At 38.7% G+C, this 15128-nt stretch overlaps 1 protein-coding gene across 4 annotated transcripts in view; it reads left to right on the top strand.

Moving 5' to 3' along the window:
* mvb12ba (multivesicular body subunit 12Ba) overlaps nucleotides 1-15128 on the top strand; it is a 182846-nt gene that overhangs the window by 136470 nt on the left and 31248 nt on the right. For 2 of the 4 annotated variants that reach the window (XM_072566306.1, XM_072566303.1), the window contains exon 10: nucleotides 5968-6095. The exons of the other annotated variants lie outside the window; for them this stretch is intronic. In XM_072566306.1, the coding sequence (XP_072422407.1) occupies nucleotides 5968-6075 (108 nt within the window). In that variant the 3' untranslated portion in view covers nucleotides 6076-6095. The remainder of the gene's footprint in view (nucleotides 1-5967; nucleotides 6096-15128) is intronic. 4 annotated transcript variants of the gene reach the window in all.

Below are 15128 nucleotides of genomic sequence, written 5' to 3' on the forward strand. Positions count from 1 at the left end.
TGAAATTTTAAAAATTTGGAATTAAGAATTTACTGATTACCTTGACACCATTGTCAATTGTCAGAAAAACCCATCTGGCTGACTAATGTCCTTCAAGGAACGAAATCTACCAGTCCTGCCTGGTCTGCCCGACATGTGACTCCAGACCCTCAATGTGGTTGACTGTCAACTGCCCAAGCAAGCCACTTTGTTGTTTCAATTGCTACGAAGTTTCAAAGACTGCCTCGCACTGACCTAGGCACCAGAAAAGATGACAGCAGAAACAGCCATGTTGACTCTGCAAAGTCCTCCTATCCAACGTCTGGGGATAGTGCCAAAATTGAGAAAGCTGTCTCGCAGATTAGTCAAGGAGCAGCCTAATGTTGTCTGCAAGATGTGATTACATGAATATGACTCTGTCTGAGACATTACCATCGTCATCTTTGGATATGTCCTGTCCCACCCATAGGACAGACACAGCAGAGGTGGTGGAACAGTGATACATCGTCAGGAGGGAGTCCTCAACATTGATTCCTACCCCTGACCCCATGAAATCTCATGGGTTCAGATTAAATGTGGGCAGGTAAATCTTCTGACTACTATGTACTTTTCCATCTCAGCTGATGAATCAGTACCCTTCCATGTTGTACAACACTTGGGGAAAGTACTGACAGTGGCAAAATATATTTTGGGTGGGATATTTCAATATCTACCACCAAGGGTGGTTCAGCAGCAGCAAGACTGATCAAGCTCATCAGGTCCTAAAGAACATGGCTTCAAGAGTGGTTCTGCTGGATATGGTGAGGGAACCAACAAGAGGGAAAAACATAGTTGTCCTCATTGACAGTCATGACATTCACTGACATACCTGACAATCTGCTGGCTGCAAATGTATTTGTCCATGACAATATTGGTAAGAACAGCCACTGCATTGTCCTTCTGAAGATGAAGTTCCGCCTTTACATTGAGAATACTCTGCATCATGTTGTATGGCATTATCACCGTGCTAAGTGGAACAGACTTTGAACAGATCTAGCAACTTGAATGGGCATCCTTGAGGTACTGTAAGCCATCAACGGCAGCAGAATTGTACTTCAACATAATCTGCAAACTCATGGCCTACCATATCTGCCACTCAACCATTATCATCAAGCCAGTCAATAAGCACTGTTTCAATGGCGAATGCAGGACGGCATGCTGGAGCAGCATCAACAAACCTAAAAGTGAAATTTCCGTGTTGAAGCTACCAAACAGGATTATTTGCATGTCAAGCAACAACTGATAGAGCTATCCCATGATCATGGATCAAATTTAAATTCAATCATGAACAGTGGTGAACAATTAAAACAACTCAGTGGAGGAGGAAACTTACAAATACCTCCATCCTCATTGATGGTAAGAGGCCAAACAGTGCAAAAAGAAAAAGCTGAAATATTTGCAACAATCATCAGCCAAAAGTGTCTGATGGATGATCTGTCTTGGCCTCTTCCAGTGGTCCCGAACATCACAGATACCAGTCTTCAGCTAAATTTGATTCACTCAAAAAAAACATTGAGGCACTGGATACTACAAAGGTCCTGATAATATTCCAGTTATTGAACTGAAGGTACGTGCTCCAGAACTTGCTGCTACCTTAGCTAAGCTCTTCCCATACTGTTACAATGCTGGCATCTAGCTGACAATGTGGAAAATTGCCCAGGAAGGTCCTGTACACAAAAGCAGGACAAATCCAACCTGGCTAATTACAGCCCCATCCTTCTACTCTCAGTCATCAGTAAAATGATGGAAGACATCAGCAGTCCTATGAAGCCCCACTTGTTTAGCAAAAGCCTGCTTAGACACCCAGTTAGAATTCTGCCAGGACCACCTACCTCCTGAACTCTTTTTCAGCTTTGGTTGAAACATGGACAATAGAGCTGAATGCCAGAAGTGAGGGGAGAGTGACAGCCCTTGACACCAAGGCTGCACTTGACTGAGTGTGGTATCAAGAAATCTTATCAAAACTGGAATCAATGAGAATCAGGGGCAAGCTCTTTGCTGGTTGGAGTCATATCTGGCATAAAGAAAGACAGTTGTGTTATTGGAGGTCAATCATCTTAGCTCCAGAACACCTGTGCAGAAAGAAGTGGTGTTGGGTCTCTCGAAGACACAAAGATGGATAAGTGCCCAGAGCCTGATGGTATCCACCCCAGGTTATTAGGACAGGTAGGAGAGGGTATGGATGGAGCCATGACCAAGATCTTTGTCTCCTAACTAGCCACTGAATGGGCTCTTGAGGACTAACCAGAAGCTATTGTTGTTCCTCTGTTCAAGAAGTGAAATAGGGAGGATCCAGGAAACTCAAGATTGCTGAGTCTCGCATCAGTAGTTGGGAAGCTATTGGAGAGCCTTCTTCAGGATAGGATTTATGCTCATCTGGAAGAGCATGGTCTAATTAGAGACAGTCAACATGGCTTTGTGTGGGTCTTGATTGAATTTTTCGATAAGGTGACAAAGGCGATCGATGAGGTTTGATCAGTGAATGAATTTTAGTAAAGCTTTCAACAAAGTCCCTCGTGGTAGGCCCATCCAGAAGATTAAGATGCATGGGATCCACGGTGACTTGGTCACTTCGATTCAGAATTGGCTTACTCATAGAAGACCAGGAATAGTGTTGGATGGTGTTTTTCTGGCTGGAGGTCTGTGACTTGTGGTGTTCCGCAGGGATCTGTACTGGAACTTCTGCTGTGATATATGTGAATGAGTTCGATGAAACCATAGGTAGGTTGATAAATTTGCAGACCACACAAAGATCAGTGGAGTTGTGGATAGTGTAGAAGATTGTCAAAAGATACAGTGGGATATGGGTCAGCTGCAGGTATGGATGGAGAAATGTCAGATGGAATTTAATCCATATCCGTATGAGGTACTGAACTTGGGAGATAGAGTGTTAAGGAAATGTATACAGTTAATGGCAGGACCCTGAACAGCATTGATATGCAAAGGGATCTTGGGGTTCAAGTCCATAACTCCTTGAAAGTGGCCACACAAGTAAATGGGGTGATTAAAGGAGGTGTACAGCATGCTTGCCTTTATTGGTCAGGGAATGGAGTATAAGAGTCAGGATGTCATGTTGCTGCTTTATAAGACTTTAGATTGCACTTAAGCATATTGCATTCAATTCTGGCTGCCACATTACAGGGAGGATGTAGAGGTTTTGGAGAGGATGCAGAAGAGATTTACCAGGATGCTGCATGAGTTAAAAGGTATGAGCTTTAAGGAGAGGCCAAAAAAACCTAGATTATTTTCTCTGGAGCAACAGAGGCTAAGGGAGACTTGATAGAGTCTATAAAATTGGGATGCATAGGCTTGACAGTCAAACTCTATTTCCCAGAATTGAAATGTCTGATAATAGGGGACATGCATTTAAAGTGAGAGGGGAAAAGTTTTTTACACGGAGAGTGGGTGTCTGGATGCACTGCCAGAGTTAGTGGTGGAGACAGATACAAGGGGCTTTTAGATAAGCACATGAATATGCTAGGATTGGAGGGACATGGACTCTGGGCACACAGAACGGATTAGTTTAAAATGGCGTCATGTTCAGCACAATATTTGTGGGCAAATGGGCCCGTTCCTGTGCTGTGCTACTCTATGTTCTTGAGTACCTCCAGTAATGTCCTATGCCTACCCATCTTCATCAATGACCTTTCCTCCATCATAAGGTCAGAAGTGGGGATGTTCACTGATACACAATGTTCAGTATCATTCATGGCCCTTCAGATACTGAAGCAGCCCATGTTCAAATGCAACAAGATCTGAACAGTATCCAGACTTGTGCAAATGTTACTTATGACTTGTCAGCCCAACACAAAATGCTATGGAATGACCATCTCCAATAAGAGACATTCTAGTTATCTGCTCCTTGACATTCAATGGTGTTACTATCACTGAATTACCCTCCCAACATCTTGGGGGTTGCCATTGACCAGAAGCTCAACTGGGCTCACCACATAAGTACAGTGGCTGCAAGAGGCTAGGTGAATAATTCACCACCTAACTCCCCAAAGCCTATCCATACTCTGAAAGGCAGAAGTCAGGAGTGTGATAGAATACACATCACTTGCCTGAATGAGTGCAGCTGCAGCACCACTCAAGAAGCTTGACACTTCCCAGGAGATTTGATTGGCACCACATCCATTCCCTCCGCCACCAATACGGGGTAGCAGTAGTGTGTAATAACTGCATGATGCACTGCAGAAATTCACCAAAGATCATTAGACAGCACATTCCAAACCAATGAGCAACTACTTCCATATATTTCTGTTCCTTCATTGTCACTGTATCAAAATCCTGGAATTCCTTCCCTAATGGCATTGTCGTCCAACCCTGAGCAGGTGGGCTGCAGTGAGTCAAGAAGGCAACTTACTGCTACCTTCTCAAGGGCAACCATGGGCAGGCAATAAATCCTGGCCAGCCAGCAATGCCTGCATCCGGTGTGTGAATTTAAAAAAAAAAGTCCCAATATTATAATGCTACACCTCCAAAGGCTGGCAGTGAAGAATTTTATACACATACACAACACTATGAAAGGCTGTTTACTGTAGCTTTCAACTGTTAGTTTCCATTTTCCTTTTTGTTAAGTTTATTGGCAGTTCAATCTACATTTTTCACCAGGAAAAGTAAGATTCAACACAGTTATTAAAAAGTGAGGCCTTTTCTTCCATAACTCGGTTGAAACTTAAGAATCGGTAGTGATTCACTGCCATCTTTCTATGCACCTCGCAGTAAGCAAAACAAACTTCTTTGCAAGTCATGTTCTTTTGAGGTTTGGGGACGTTGGAATCTGAAATCTATGATAAATTTGCTTATAAGTTGTCTAATCATTTTCTTTTACATATTTTCATTGAGGAGCAGGCATTAAAAACAAATACGTTTTGCCCCAGGCAAGAAACAGCTACGTGCACTCTTGATGTCCAGTGGGAGGATGTTCACTGGCAGAATAAGGAAAAAATATTTTCTTCAGAATATTTTGGAAGCCCTCGGTGGATTGTCAGCAGACTTTGTTGTACTTTGCTTTAATAATGTCTTTGTTTTACCTTTTGATCACAAAAAATACCTGTCTTTCAATCTGTGAGTTAGATCCATCAAAAATAGATATGGGATTGGTTTCTCAAATAATTTCCTGAAACACTTTTTTTTAAACATTTGGCTTTATTCCTTTGTTTTTGTTTTTGTGTTATCTGCGAGGTGTCACAAATAATTCTGTTGCTCCTGTTTTACCCATTCTGTCTCAGAGCTTCTGGCAGAAAGTTTGAAAACCCTGGACTTTATGATTTAAGGATCATTCCTTTCTATCATCTTCAGGCAAAGTGTTTAAAAAAAAAGTAGTTGCCAGACATCCTCCAAGAATGGAGTCCCACTGAAGTAGAATTTAAACAAATTGACTTCAGGATAAGCTCCTCTGTCCATATATTTTTCCTTGATTTAGGTTCTCTTCTGAAACATTGTGATTAATCATCTTAGTATTTACATAGAAAATAATATTTGGAAGATATTTTGCTTCCCCAACTTTGTCAACATCCTGACCTCAAAACTGATATTACTAGAATTGTTGATTTTTGATTGAAATGAATTACACAATAAAATAAAATGGTGTACATTGTTAAGGTTTAGCGTCTTGAAATCCAGTTGCTCATTAATTGATCAATTGCTCTTGATCAGGGCAAGACAGTACCTTTCTTTTGAAATAGAAACCCTATTATCACAAAATATTTCATATTTGCTCTAGACTGTAATTAATTTTCTTGGCCTTTAACAATTCTGTGTCTTAAAGTTGAATTTGTTGTATCGCATGACTGAAGAGTAGATCTAAGCTGCAGGTTTTGGAAGCTTCTGTCACCACAATTACTATTGGAGTCACAAACTATTGTTCAGATAACTTTCTGTAAGTTATTTTTAGCAAATGGCAGTGAATAGTATTGACTAATACGTCCTTGATTGTATCTTTAGACATCCTACTTTTATGTTGTCCTTGGATTCTTTTTCCAAATTTGGTTGAGAGTATTTTGCTTCCATTGGAGAGTTTCCAGTGAGAGAAAACATCAGGAATTCCATTGAACATGTAATTGGAAGTACAGGTAGGTAGTTGTTATGAGACTGATCACTTGCGTCAGGGAAAAAAAACTAGAAACCTGAGCTTTTCAGTTTTGAGTGGAGATGTCAGAGAGATGATTTGTACGTTAAATAGCGAATATATGACCAGGTAGTACAGACAAGTGAAAGGTCGATTTAAGACTGCTTTTTGCACAGAGTTATTGACATATGGAAAAGACTCTAGCCATAGAATAGTGAAAGCAAAATTATTGAATCATTTAAGAAGATGCTGGATACAAAACTTCATCAAGTCAACCTTGCACTGTCTTTTGGATATATGAACTGTGTTGAGCCAAATACCTTTCTTCATTCATTTGAATGTGATGATCAACACTTCAATTTAACCTACCTGAATAACTTTGCCCTTGCATAATTTGTAAGCATGATACTAGTGCTCCCTAATCTATGTATTTCAAATAGTTTGTCTGTCTGAACTCCATCTACATCCTTGATGATTTTAGGCAGGGAAAGAGATCATATGAGACTGGATTAACTACGAGCGTAGAAGGAAGTGGAGAAGTCTTTTATAAACAAGTTATAACAGGGTCGGCAAAGAAAGGATCAGGTTTTCTTGAGGCTGAAAGGGGGATCTTCTAATGTAAGCAGCAGAAGTAGCTGGGATACTAAAGGATTACTTTGCATCAAAGTTGTCAGTGTATCAATGAAGAAAAAGGCAGTAACAAAATTGGATAGAATAAAGATAGCTGAAGAGGATGGACTGAAACATTTAGCATCCCTTGTTGTTTGAATGAAAACCATCCTGGTTACTGAAGGATATGAGAATTGCAACTGTAGAAGCTCTGGCTGCAATTTTCTGATCCTTGGAATGAGTTTGATGCTTAAGAATTTCAAATGTTATACTCCAGCTCTTCCAAAACATGTGGAGTGAGTCTTGGGTTTTTGCACACTCCGTCCCACAGTTTGCATTTGGTCTCCCTCTGTGCCTGTCAGAGACACCCAAAATGTTGATTTATTTGCAGATGCTTCTTCTCTAAACTGGGGAGTCTTTTGCTAGAGATTATCATAGTTTAAGGACATTTTGAAGAAGTTTCTCTGCTCTTCTGGTATCCACTTGGCTCGATGAAGCTCAGATTAGAGAGCTTGTTTTGGTCAAAGAAGTTGGCTTTAAGGAGCATCTTAAAGGATAAAGGAGAGGGAAGGAAGCAGGAAGTGGAAAAATGTACAGAAGGGATTTCTAAACCTAAGGCCTTGGCAGTAGAAGATATAACTATCAATGATGTTGCAGTTAAATCTAGGATGCTCGTGAAGCCAGGGTTGGAGGAGCACTGATCTATTGGAGGATTGAGACTGGTGTAGATTATAGACGTAAGGAAGGGTGACCCGTGGGAAGTTCTAGAAACCAAGATAAGAAATTTAAAATCGAGGTGTTGAACGAGAGGCAATATCAAACAAATGAGTAATGAATGAATGGGACTTCATGCAGATCAGGACAAAGACTGCAGAATTTTGGATGACTTTGTTTACAGAGGTTATCCTGGAAATGGTATGTGGAATAATCAGGACTGGTGAAGTAACAGATGAGCTGAATCAAGATCGTAGCTGTAAGAATTTAAAGAGGTAGAAATAAATGGACTTGGTAATGGCTCGGATTATGCTTGGAAATTCTACTTGGGGTCAAATGTGACACTAAGGTTGTAAACAGATTGTGTTTGCCTCAGTTTCCAGGAAGAGGGATGGAGGTCGAAGCAGGGAATTGTGTACCAAAGGCAATGTCTCTGGCCTTGCAATATTTAATTGGAGGTCATTTCTGATCCACTGAAAAAAAATTAGCAGCATTAATTGCCATCAACAGATGGCATAATGGGATTACTTGAATGGCACAGAATACCATATGTGATCATGAATTATTTGAAATTTCAGCAACAGTAAAGGGAGTAGTTTCGATTACATGGAATACATTAATTGCAATTTGTGTATTTTAGGAAACAAGAGGATTGATTGAAGATAATATGAAATTGGTAAAATGAGCATGAGCATAGATTTGTTAAAGCTGCATTGTGCTTGACTAATGTGATTGAGTTATTTGAAGTAACAGAGAACTGATGAGGGTTGTATGATCAATGCTTCTACGGACTTATTAAAAGCACTTGATAAAGTACCATGTAATAGACTTAGTAAAATTAAAGTCTATGGGATGAAAACAATATTGTCACATGGATATTAAATTGATTAAGGACCAAAAGCAGAAGTTAGCGTTGAAATGTTGGTCCGGATATTCTGATGTGCAATATTATACTGCACAGAGCCACTTGCCATGGGTAAAGCCCTGTGTTTTTAAAAGTAGTTATGAGAAACAATGGGTGGTATTAAGTACTTTAAATATGCTGTTGGTACTGCATACAGCTTCTTTTACATGAGATAAGAATGAGAAAATTCTGGGCTGCTTGGTGGTTGTCCAGAGCTTTTCATTCCTTACTCAAACCTTTGTGGATAGTGTTTGTAACCCAACAGCTCTATTAATACATTGCACTCAATGTTAAATCTGTCATCTGTCCATTCCTTCTACTAGTTCTTCAGCTAACTGTGATGTACTCTACATAATTGATTTGTTGTTAGTAACTGACATTTTCTTAAATAGTCAATTATTTGTTCTCATTCTGGATTTTCAAATATAATGTCACTAATCTTTTCACTTGTTCACTGTTTCAGTTTGTTTCTACACTTCACTATTACAATAAATTTAATGTTGAACCTAAATTCAAATTAGGCAAACAATTTGTTTTAGATTAATCAGTTGTAACATTTGTTTTCAAGTCAATAGTACAGAAACAAATTCTCTATATATTAATTTTTTTCTCTATTTGCTTAGTGAAATTTAAATCATTTTTGAATAGAAAATAGTGGATTTGGGCATTCATGATATATCTGCAGAAAAATGTTTATTTGTTTATAGATGGTTCCATTAAAATAGTTTTTTCTACATCAACCCTATGAACATGCACATGTCTATTGGCAAAGGCCCTTTGAGACTACCATCATTCCTGGATTTGGAATTGGAGGAACTATTTCAGTATTGTGCATTCCCATTGGGCATTGTTTGCCAGCTTTTCAGCGAAATCAGATTGAGACCTATTTCTGTATTAGCAGATAGCAGAATAAACTGGCAAAGGACCAAGCTTGAGAAATACCTCTCCCTTGTGTGGGCTGTGGGTTAGACCCTGGGGTGAAAGATAACACAGACACTACAAATAATGCAGGAACTAAGATGAATAAAGCTACAATAAAATCAAGGAGGGTATTAATTATAAATGTGCTGTAAATGATTAAGCAAATCTGAGGCGCATTAATGTGCTGTATTTAGTGAACTGGCGGGCAGAGAAGATAAATGAACTCTGAATGCAGAATGTGATGAAACAGTCATTGCTTCATATTCTAATTATTTAATAGAAGGATGTTTAAGGGAAAGCAAAACCAAATGTTGTCTTGTAATGTGCCTTGTGAAAGCACAGCTCAAAATGTGCCATAAGCACTTTTATTATTTGTTTTGCTGTTTGGTCTTTCAGTTTGTCTAAGAATTTGATGCCTTATACCAATGGAAGATCACAGTTCCACTTAATACCTCTTAATATCTCTCCCAACCCCTACTTCCACCCCAGTCACTGTCACCATTTTCAAGTGCATTTTTCTTGGAAAAAGAATGCTTAAGTGATACTTTTGCAATAAATCAAGCCATAGTAAAATTGTTGAATGTGTTATGCAATGAAAGCAAATTTAATCCTGGAATAAGCATTATTTATACATTTCTGAACTAGTTTACTGGTTTTAGCTCAGCAATATTGCTGTTCTTGTACAGCCAAGTAGTTTATTACATCCTAATCTGTGCATTTGCAGGTGGCATAATGGGATTCCTTGAGTGGCACAGAATACCATGTGTGATCATTAATAATAAGAAATTTCAACAACAGTAAAGGAAGTAGTTTTGATTAAATGGAATGCATTAATTGCAATTTGTAAATGTGTATCTTAAGAGAATTATTTGAAGATAATATGAAATTTGTAAAATGAACTCTAACACTGACTTTTTTAAAAATAAAGCAATGGTAAATAGTGCAATAGGTTGAGAAACCTTTCATGATTTAGTTCTTTTAACATTTTTAAACTAACAGTTGTTAATTCAAAACCTTGGCTGAAATCATTACTTTTTAAATTTTACAGCTCTAAAAAAGGCATGTATTCTCAGAAACAGCCTAATGCACCAACAGCAAAATGTACTTGACTTTGCCAAGTTGGTTAAAGTTGTGCACATAATATGTAGAGGGCATTGGGGAAAAGGTGATTTTCCCAAATGGCCTTTTCAGGTAAATGTTAGATGTTTACCCTTTGGTAGTTCCTGATACATAATACTATAGTCACAAGATACTGATTGCACAGTATCAATGCTTGATATGACTGGTCCACATTAATAAACATATTTGCTAAGTGGCAAGAATTTTGAATGCTTGTTGAAGCAATTAGGTCCTTTTGATTCCCAAATGAGTACAGAAACACTTCTTGATTATAATTGCTCGTAGTCACGCATATCTAATTTGTGTCTTTTTAAGTGTTAATTAGTAAACATTTTTAGCTGACATCTCTATGTATTTGTATTTTGAAAAATGAGTCCTGTTTCTTGCGTAGCTTGAGGCTGAAGCTGTTAGCTGTGACATCATGAAGTAGGTGGTAAATTGATGAAGACATGCTTGTCAACCATAAAAAAGCAGGGAAATTAAGAATTTTTGATCATCTTTGCTTTCATTCAATGCATATACTCTAATGTTTCTTCATTATTTTTTAACCAGTGGACATTGATGCATGGGTTTTGTGATGGGGCCTCTGCTTTGTGCAATCCATCATGATAATTATACTTTTGTTTGTATTTTTGTAAGCAATTATCTGCTTTCTGAAGTAATGAGCATGCCCTGTGTTTGCCATGTGCTGTTAATGTTACTGTTAATTTACTCTTGAGAAAGTGGTGGTTCAGGCTTTACAATTTACAGGTTCAGAAAGTACAGTTTAAATGTTATTTTTACAACTGTGGTCTTTCAGCAGCACCTAGTGTTTTATTCTCATACTGCAGCAGTCAAAATATGATGCTTAAGCATTGCTCAAAGTGCCGTGTGTCAATTTTTTTAAATCCAGTGCATTGTAGCAATAGATATCACTAGTTGTCTTACACAGATTTTCAAATTCTAATTCTGCTGTTCTATAGCATAAAGAGATCTCTGTAATGAGACCAAAATGTAGCATTATTGGTACAATATCCTGCATATTGTCGACACGTGAATTTACTGTAATTTGGTGTGCAAACCAGGCATTAATTCATAATGTTGTGGTGAAGCATCAAGCCTGGAACAGGAAAATTAATTGTGATGGCATAATGCCCGTGATGAACCTTGTAATTTTTTTTTTGAAAAAGGGATTTTAAAAAAAATCTTTGAAGATGTTTTAGTATGCATTCTACTCTTTTAGTTTGGAACTAAATTCTAAATTAAAAAGTAAGTAAATTTTTTTAAAGTAAGTTATTCTTCCTTTCCTATTTTTCCAAGCTGCACAGCAATTACAGCTTGCTGACTTCAAAAGATAATTAACTACCTGCAGATGGGATCATTTTTAGATTAATGCTCACTTAATTTTTCTTGACCAAAAATAGCAATATCAGAAAAAAACAGTAGCCAAGGTCCAAAATAAATTGAAGCTACAGAAAGACAATATCTGTCCTTGAGGAACATAAAAATAATTTGGATGTGCCATCCTTGTCTTAATTACATGGCCATTCAAATGGTAGGTAGGCATTCAGACATCCACGGAACCCAATCGACTTTTATTTCACTGACTATGGTGAAAAATGATCGCCTTTTTCTGCTATTTAGTAAAGACTTTTGAAAAGGACCCCTTTAAATACAGGAACTAAAGGGAAACAGCTGAAATTTAACTTTTCCGTTGTGCGAACACACCTTTGCAGCTAAGAAATGATATGTTAACAGTTTTTTGCTAAGACTGTTAACATAAGGCTATATTTTTCAATCAATGACATTAATTTAATTGTTTTACATATTGTACCTCCTCATAAATATACTAGAAGAAATTTAGAGAGTGTGTGCTGTAAAGCATGTTTCCCACAGTTCCGTGATCACTTCCTCTAGCTCCCATTTTGAAGAAGCAATGTGACCTCAGTTATTTATCCATGTTCCTCTGCAGCATGTCACGCTGTTACTATCAAACACAGAACTTTTATTAGGTGGAGTGAGTTGATTGGTTCTATATTCACACCTGACAAGATTATGTCCTTCTGTGGAGTTTAAAAAAGACTTGTCTTTCTTCATTCCATAGCATTTTCTTCCATGGAGTTTAAGCATTGGTTGAACTCAACCTTGCTTAGTCTGCAATTCGTCTGGCATTATTGGTTTGGCTTTACCGATAATTGTTTTTTTTCCCCCAGCTTGTTGGAAGGACAAAATCATTTGACTTTCTTTGGTTGAAGAAAGTGAAACAGTTTTTACAGGCACAAAGCACAAATACCAGCTGGTGTCATAATGAGAGCTACCTAAAGAACTGCCATTTCAAGAGGTCAAATAAACTGAGGTTGTGCGTCCTGTGAGCTTTGATTCCTTTGCTGCTCCCATAGGTTCCTCACATAGAGCACAGAGAATAAGCTGCACCCTTATAGTTGTACTTTAATCTGAAATAATGACTAAGCGCTAAACTTTGATTCCAACCACTTATTGAGTAAAATCAGATTTACTAGATAGTCTATTTGTATTATTCTTTTATGGGGCATGACATTTGCTGCCCATCCATCCTTGAATTGACTGGCTTGCTAGGCAGCTAAGAGTTTACTACATTTATGGGCCTGGAATTACAGGTAGGCCAGATCCACAAGGACTACAATTTCCTTACCTAAAGGGAATTAATGAATCAGAGACCTTTTTTTTTAATACCAGTGATAATTTTGTGGTCACCAGTTCTGAAACTAATTCTCAATTCCAGAATTATAAATTGGATTTAAACCTCATTAGCTGCTAAATTGACCATGACCCCAGAGCGTTAGCATCTGGGAGCCAGATTGCTTGTCCCACCTGAAATGAACAGTTGAATTGTGCAAACTGGTTGTCTTGTAATTTGTATAGGCTGGGCTTGTTTCCATTGGAGTGAAGGGTGATTTGATTGAAGTGTGTAGGGTCTTGAATGGCCTTGACAAGATGAACACAGAAAAGATGTTTACTCTTGTAGGTGAGTCTAGAACTGGGGGGGTCTGTTTGAAGCTCTGGGCTCAGTCTTTCAAGACAAAGATGGCAATTTTTTTGAGTCAAGTGATTTGAAACTCTCCACTTCAGAACAAAGGGTCTTTGGAGGCAGGGTCAGTGAATATTTTTAAGACAAGTGCATAGATTCTTGTTAGGCAATTGAAATGTGTGTAATCAAACCTGGATGGGGATGTGGAGCAGACTTGAGAGGCTGTGAATGGATGTCTTCTGCTCCCTATTTGTCGTATTGAGGATGCTTCTTTCAGATTGTAATTAAACCAAGGTCACATCACCCAACTCAGGCAGTCATAATGGATGCCACATCACATTGTGATGTTGACAGGGATGTTCTCCAACTTGGTCACCAATATTTATCCCTCATCCTTCAGTGACCTTCCCTCCATCATAGGGTCAGAGATTCGCCAATGACTGTACAATGTTCTGCACTGTTCATGACTCTTAATACTGAAGCAGCTATTCTTCAATGCAACAAGACCTAGATAATACCCAGGCTTGAACTGACAACTAGGAGAAAGTGAGGATTGCAGATGCTGGAGATCAGAGCTTAAAAATGTGTTGCTGGAAAAGCACAGCATCAAAGGAGCAGGAGAATCGGCGTTTCAGGCATAAGCCCTTCTTCAGGAACGGCTTATGCCCTGCATTCTTGAAGAGGGCTTATGCCCGAAACGTCGATTCTCCTGCTCCTATGATGTTGACAACTGGTAAGTAACATTAACACCACACATGTGGCATTCAATGACAATCTCCACTAATAGGAAATCTCATCATTTCTTGACAGTTGTCAACTTTTATCATCGGTAAAATCCCTGTTGTCAATATCCTCTGTTATTGTGGCTACATGAGTGGGTCAGCGATTAAGAATCCTGCAATAAGTAATTCACTTTCTGACTTCTCAAAGTCTGTCTATTATCCACAAGGCACAAGTCAGCAGTGGAATGGAATACTCCCCATTCACCTGGATCTGTGCAACCCCAACAATACTCAAGAAGCTTGACATCGTTTAGGACTAAGCAGCCTGCTTGCTTGGCACAGATCCACATTCACACCCATTACTTGCACCTCAGAAAAGCAAAAGTGTGAATTATGTGCAAGATGCATTGCAGAAGTTCACCTAAGCTCCTTAGATGTGGTTTTCTATAAGGACAAGAGCAGAAGAGACATGGGACCATCACTACCTACACTTTTACCTTCAAATAACTAACCATCCTGACTTGGAAATACATTGACATAGTGATACTGAAGAAATAACAAAATCCTGGAATTCCCAAACTCTCAGCATTTTGGGTCTAGCTACAGCACATGGACTGCAGGAGTTCATGAAGACAATTCAACACCACCTTCTCAAGTGAAACTAGGAATGGGTGCATGTCTGTCATGTTACACAAGCCAGACTACCTTGGAAAAAGCACAAGCACTACTTGCGGATATAAATACATACCGATAGGTGAAGATGGACCCACGTCACTGATGGAAAAGAAAATCAACACACTGAAGAAACTAAAACAGGCAGGAAGAATCACCAAGAAGAAATACCTAAAAGTGAAACCAGAAAGCTCAAACACCTCTGCTTCTATGGACTTCCCAAGGTAAACAATTAGATTACTTACAGTGTGGAAACAGGCTCTTCGGCCCAACAAGTCCACACTGACCCGCTGAAGCGTATATCACCCAGACCCATACTCCTACATTTACCCCTTCACCTAACACTACAGACAATTTAGCATGGTCAATTCACCTAACCTGCACATTTTT

The sequence above is a fragment of the Chiloscyllium punctatum genome, chromosome 49 (genome assembly GCF_047496795.1).
Source record: "Chiloscyllium punctatum isolate Juve2018m chromosome 49, sChiPun1.3, whole genome shotgun sequence".
Classification (NCBI taxonomy): domain Eukaryota; kingdom Metazoa; phylum Chordata; class Chondrichthyes; order Orectolobiformes; family Hemiscylliidae; genus Chiloscyllium; species Chiloscyllium punctatum.